The following is a 6845-nucleotide window of genomic DNA, read 5'->3' on the forward strand; positions in this document are numbered from 1 at the left end:
CTGTCACTGGGAGCATTGTTGACCTAATATGATCTACAAAATGTTATGTTTTTGTGCCTAGGGTTACACGGAGACTGGGCCATAGCAGCTACATTACCTGTAGCATGTCATTTCCAATAAACTGCAACTATGAAGAGAACAGAACATTTGTTGTTCCAACTAAATATATACAGATCACATACCTCCCAACACGACCCTTGCCAGGAAGGACAGAATACTCTGCTCTTGGACTTTCCTATTAATGTGTGATTGCCATCACCTGTTTTTGAACAGGTTATATAATAAGAAAGGCGTTTCACCATAAGTGATGGCAATCAAAATTAAGAGGGAAGTGCAGGAGCAGAGAATTGTGTCCCTCCTGGGGACTCAGGGGTAGATTTATTATAGCGGCGCTCTTAACACTCCCTGCTTCGCCTCATTAGCAAGGCGAAGCAGGAGGGGACACCGACAAGATCTACTAAGATCTTGCTGCCGAAGCGGGGGAGCGCTAATGCCTGGTACACACCAGGACGACTAGGGCCCGATCCCCTCAATCTAGATCCAATTCCGATCAATTGGATGTAGATTGTGTGGTGATTGGGCCCTTTACATCGTGAGCGTGTCGTCGTGGTGTGTACCCTACATAACTCCCCCTTCTGGCGATGTCCCCTCCAGCTGACAGCGCATCAGTTAACACTGGCAAGCTGTCTGCTTCTCCCCGGCCGGCTGGACTGTGCAGGATCTCGCTACTCACGCAAGATCCCAGCGCAGCTCAGAGCCAGCAGCAGGGACAGCGCTGTCCCTGCTGTAGGTAAAGGACATCACCGCCTGCAGCTGTTGTTAAAACCCGCGTTACAGCGGGTTTAATAGATGAGGGGAAGCGCTATCCCCTGCTTTAGCGCACGGGGATAGTGCATATGCCCCACAGCGACCATTAATAAATCTACCCCACAATTCTCTGTGTTGTCCCCAGGAGGGGGAGGTAGGAGATGACTTGAACCCAAAAATGAAGTCACTGCCATTAATGTTCATAACTCCTATATACAATGCACAACCAATTCATAACTTCACGCCAGCACTGGACACAATAACTCCCAATGCTTAAACACAAAATCAACATGAAAGCGCCCCGTACGCAAACTAAAGTGTAATAAACAAGTGCGCAACATGCTGGATCTCCTAGCGATGACCGGCTCTCCTCTGCCCATACTGTACCGGTACTGCTAGTAAGGGCGACTCACTGCACTATGTCTTCACTGACATTCAGACCAAAGCTGCGCTCCAGCTCCCCGACACACCAGCGCACTAGGGATTCGGACATGACGCCGCTGCGGGAAATCGTCTAACGGCTGCGAGGAGAATAAACAGCACAGCAGCCGGCATCAGAAACTCTGACAGACAGCAAACACTGATGGCTGTATGATGACGTTACAGTCATGTGACCGGAACTGCACGTACACGGGTCACTGTGCACCACGTGACGTTACCGGCAGCATGTAAGGGACGGGGCTTCGATGGTAGAGAGGCTAGGGATGACCATCGGTATCTTCGATTGTTGCCATCAATGCTGATGACAACATGAGATATCGACCTATAACAAACCATCGATAGTTTTAAAGATTAGTGGTTCGCGCATACTCACAGGAACAGCAATACAATACACACACATACACATCCATTCCAGGATAACTAACTAACTACATTATGAGCCAGAACCAGGACTGATCCTGCGAGTGCGCTGCTGACTCTGACAACTGAGTTCAACCTCAGTCAGTGAGATGTGCCAGGCCCATAGTTGCCTACCCTCCTGCATTCTGCAGGAGATTCCCTGAAATAACAGCATTTCCTTTCTCCCTTATTAGTCTAGCAATCTCCCTCATTTCACCTAGCCCACATTACACTAAATTTTTTTGGGGAAAAAAGGAATAAGAGATAGATACATTTACATTGAATTACCAGCACCATTTCCCAGCACAAGTATAGTAGCTCTTACTAACTGCTTTGGGGCTCATCTACATTTGAATATAAGTAATTTTAAAAGATTCCTCCCAGATGTAGCAGTACACACCCACGCTTCTATGTGCCACGTTCACAATCTCTTTTCACAATCTCTCCATATATGGAACTAGACACACCCTTTGGGTGGAGCATGACACGCCCCCTCAATTGGGCGCTGTGTAAAATTCTACTACCAACTATAATCTCCCTAAAACTAGTTTTCAAAAGTAGGCAAGTATGGCGAGGCCATTCATTTCAACACAGTCACACATACTGTACTGTGTTATGTGTCTAAGCAGCTGCTGGCGCAGGACACTCTGTTAATCGGGCCCATAATACAATAGATTTAGGGCTGCATTTATCAAGTAATATTTGTGGCTAAATGGTGTTTTCGGGGGTTAGTCGCAAATATTAAGTATCACCCCAATGTATCAAAGGGGGACTGCAGCAAGAATCTCAGATCCCTGCTGCAATCACCCCTTCAACGCCACCGGCCGCATCCCCCATAGGTTTCTATGGGGGATGTGAAGCTGCCTGATGAATGAACATCGGGCAGCCCGGCTTCGCACCCCTGGGCAATCGCCATTCTGATATGGCAGGTTAGATGCTGGGGACTGCTTGAGCCGGAGGCAGGAAGGATGCTGGGGGCTGCTGGAACTGTAGACAGGATGATTGCAGAGTTGTGGCTGCTCACTGGCCACTCACATTCTGAAGCAAGACAGCTCCACTTCTGTGAGCTTTTTCAGTGTCTCAGTGTGTGTTACTAGAGCAGTGGTTCCCAACCTTTTTTGTCTCCCGTACCCCTTGATTAGGCTTTTCATTTATGAGTACTCCCTCGTGATTTTTAGGAGCGTGGCCTAAAAAAGGGGTGTGGCCTCATTTGAAGGGTGTGGCTTAACAGGGGCAAGTCATACCGGCAATGACGAGAAAAAAGTGCAACCACTTGACCACAATATAAGCTCAGCCCATTCTGCGGACAGCATATAAAATAACAGAACACTGTCAAATCTCTATTACTGAAGCAACAGACATTCCAACGGATCACGTTAGCCTTCCAATAGTGCCAGATACACATATGCCACCAAAAGTGCCAGATACACATATGCTCCAATGGTGCCAGGTATGCCCCCACAGTGCCAGAAACGGGAATGCCACCAAGGTGCCAGGTATGACCCCATGGTACTGGGAATGCGCCAACAATGCCCCTACAGTGCCAGCAACAAGTATGCCCCCATAGTGCCAGCAACAAGTATGCCCCACAGTGCCAGCAATGCCCCACAGTGCCAGAAACAAGTATGCCCCACAGTGCCAGCAATGCCCCACAGTGCCAGCAACAAGTATGCCCCACAGTGCCAGCAATGCCCCACAGTGCCAGTAACAAGTATCCCCCACAGTGCCAGCAATGCCCCCACAGTGCCAGCAATAAATATGCCCCCACAGTGCCAGCAATATGGTATGCCCACACAGTGCCAGCAATGTCCCCATAGTATTTCCCAGCAGCAGCACACTCACCATTGATGCTGCTGCTGGGGAGAGGACAGTCCAGTGTCCCCCTGCCATGTAGCTGCCACCGCTGCTTCTCTCGGGGAATGAGAGTACAGCACACTGCGTATCTCTCCTTCACTGTGACTCGGCTGCCCGCCAATCAAAGTTCGCGGGCTGGCTCCTGATTGGCTGCCGGCCCGCAAGCTCTGATTGGCGGACGGGCGGCCTGTCACAGGGAAGCACACTGAGGGGTAGGAGAGATGCGCAATGCACTCTCCTCCCCTCAGTCTCAGAAGCTGGCGCCGCATACCTCAACCTTCAGCAACCTGTCTAACGCGTACCACAGGTTGGGAACCACTGTACTAGAGCATGAGACTGAGCACCAAAGATGGGAGGGGGAAGCCTCCATCAAGTCAGAACTGCTGGCTACAAGAACGGGTGACCTGAAGCAAGTGGTTCTGCTGCTGCTGCTAGGGATAGTACAAAGGGGAGGATGTAGATTCATTGGTACTCCAGTGCCAGTCATGGTAACTGGTTTTGGTGCTCTTCTCAGAGGCAGAACTCTGGGAGGCAATGGAGTCATCTGCCGCCAAGCTCCTGCACCCAAGGGGGCACCTCTCCTCCCCCTGGAAGTTTAAATTAGTAATTTAAAAGCCAACAATATTGCTTCTGTGGCTGAGTTCTGAAATATATATGGTATCTATATCTATATTTCTGAACAAAAATATATATTTTATATAAGGTTATATAGGATTGTGTGTGGGGGGCACCAATATATATCTTGCCTCCGGGCAACTGGAACGAACTTACGCCACTGGCTCTCCTTCAAGGGTTGAAACAGCCCCTATGTATAGCAGCAGAGAAGAAGGTGGCACTCATAAGGCTTCATTATGGTAAAATGTACAAATGTAGTCTAGCGGATTTCGGAAGAGCTTTAGGAATGGACATTAGAAGCCATATGATACATTCATTCTATCTGTTAAGCGCCTTGAGTCCTATTGGAGAAAGAGCGCTATATAAATAAATGTATATATTATTATTATTTGCAAAGTCTTTCTTTGCACATGCGCAAACATCTTCAGCATGGCTTGCTGGGGGGCACAGAAGCACTGCTGCGTTGTCAGCTGGGGGTGCGGATGGTGGCATGGAATGCTGCCATCAATTCTGTTAACAAAAACCCCAACATTATTTCATAAGATCTATTTACATTTACTACCCGGATATTCTGAACACATATTCTGTTATCATATTCTCTTTCACAACTGAGGTCCAATGTGGCCCGGCGAAGATTACAGAGGCTATTTAAGGATGTATACAATTGGGACGTTGTATTATATATACTTGTTATTAACTTAGTTGAACAGTTTTATGTACTGGGATCTGGGTATGTCCCTTTGTTGTGATTGGAGGAGTCCAGAAGAATAATGGCCCTTATCCACCTGGCATCACAGCCGTGAGCAGGCTCCAGAGGAACAACGGCTACGATACATTTCACCGACATCCACCACAAGCAGGATGTTACACTGGTCCTGGTACTATCCCTCACAGCTCCCTACCCACCATGTGGGCTAAGGCATGGGGCAGTCCTGATATTCCTAGTCAGAGCGGTGGTGGTCCTGGTGTTCTCATGGCAGAGGAGAGGCCGCATAATGATCCTGAGTTTTGTTTTTGTACCGCAGTCATTCTTTAGTAATGTTGGTTTGTTTGCCATCTGTTTTCCTTTAGTTTAATGCTGGTATAGTCAGTGTCGTAAATACCGAAGGTGCAGGGGATGCAGCCCCGGCCTTTGGGGGTGCCTGAAGACCCAGCAGGCTATCCCTTGTACCCTTTTATTTTTTTCCACATACTGCAGCGCGGGCAAATGCTGCTCCGCTGTCCCATGTCTCCCTTCAGTGGTAACACACACCCAGGGAACAGGAGATTGGTGGCCTATGATGTCTGACCCGCTTGCAGGAAACTCTGCGCACAGACACCCGGAGTATAGGAGCCTGGGCACAGGAAGAGCAGGGGCCGGGCTAATGATGCACAGGTGATAACAGGTTATACACTTGCCTATTTGTCCTGACGACGGGGGCTTGACCTACTTTTGAAAACTAGTTTCAGGGAGATTATAGTTGGTAATAGAATTTTGCAAAGCGCCCCATTGAGGGGGCGTGTCATGCTCCACCCAAAGGGCGTGTCTAGTTCCATATATGGACAGATTGTGAAAAGAGATTGTGAACGTGGCACCTAGAAGCGTGGGTGTGTAATTTAAAATTACTTATATCCAAATGTAGATGAGCCCCAAAGCAGTTAGTAAGAGCTACTATACTTGGTAAAGTGCTGGGAAATGGTGCTGACGATTCTATATAAATGTATCTATCTCTCATTCCTTTTTTTCCCAAAAATGTAACAGTGAAATGTGGGCTAGGTGAAATGAGGGAGATTGCTAGACTAATAAGGGAGAGAGGGAGATTGCTGCTATTTCAGGGAGTCTCCTGCAGAATGCAGGAGGGTAGGCAACTATGATATATATATATCTATATTATATATAGATATATATAGATATATATAGATATATATATCTATATTGTATATATATATATATATATATATATATATATATATATATAATTGTAGGAAATAGACATCACTCCAGGTACTTTAAAACACAGTGTTTACTGTAAGTCAACAGCGTTTAGGGACGGGGCCCATCTTCAGGGCAATAACAGTTATTTAACATGGGTGTGTGCATTATATAGCTTACCAGACCCTTTGCCTCTACGCTGCCATTCCGCCCTACTGTCGGTCTCTGGGACCAGCTTCCGGGTTGTCAGACCGGAAGTGACACGGCGCCCCCATCAAAGGACGCTATGCCGATGTGTCAGCGGCGTCTCTGCCAAAGTGTAAACAAAACATTATGACATTCTAATAACGCTTCATATTTCAAATGCTTATTATCTTTGTAGTGCCTCCATTAAAAATATACCTATTTACCAGTGGCGTAACTACTGTAAGGCAGCCCCAGCTGCCGCTTGGGGGAGCAAACAGCAGCAGGGTCTGTGTGGGCGCCGGCACCCGCTCGACGCACTGACATGCTACTGCCTGCCGCTGCCCACTGGCTGAGTACCGGAGGCAAGTCAGCTGCAGCGCGGGTGCGACCATTGCAGAGACGACAAATCCCCCCACTGATTCAATTGACTGTACACAGAGTCGGCTATTGGCTACTGTTTACAGGATGGGTGGGCAGATGGTCGTGCTAGGGCGGCCTGGGATGCGTCGGAGCCAAGGCAAGCAGCAGTGTCTGCTGGCCTCTCCTCCTCTCTCCTGCTTCAGCTTCTCCGTTATGCGTGTGATGTCATCACATCACATGCAGGGGAAACACGCTGGAGAGGAGACGGGGG

The 6845-nt window shown here is 48.2% G+C and overlaps 1 protein-coding gene across 1 annotated transcript in view; it reads right to left on the reverse strand.

Moving 5' to 3' along the window:
• TRIP4 (thyroid hormone receptor interactor 4) overlaps window positions 1-1423 on the reverse strand; it is a 38314-nt gene extending 36891 nt beyond the window's left edge. The window contains exon 1 of the mRNA XM_083183686.1: window positions 1221-1423. Coding sequence (XP_083039812.1) covers window positions 1221-1300 — 80 coding nt within the window. The 5' untranslated portion in view covers window positions 1301-1423. The remainder of the gene's footprint in view (window positions 1-1220) is intronic.
• Between the last annotated feature and the right edge of the window lie 5422 nt (window positions 1424-6845).

The sequence above is a fragment of the Crinia signifera genome, chromosome 4 (genome assembly GCF_055691185.1).
Source record: "Crinia signifera chromosome 4, ASM5569118v1, whole genome shotgun sequence".
NCBI classification, from domain to species: domain Eukaryota; kingdom Metazoa; phylum Chordata; class Amphibia; order Anura; family Myobatrachidae; genus Crinia; species Crinia signifera.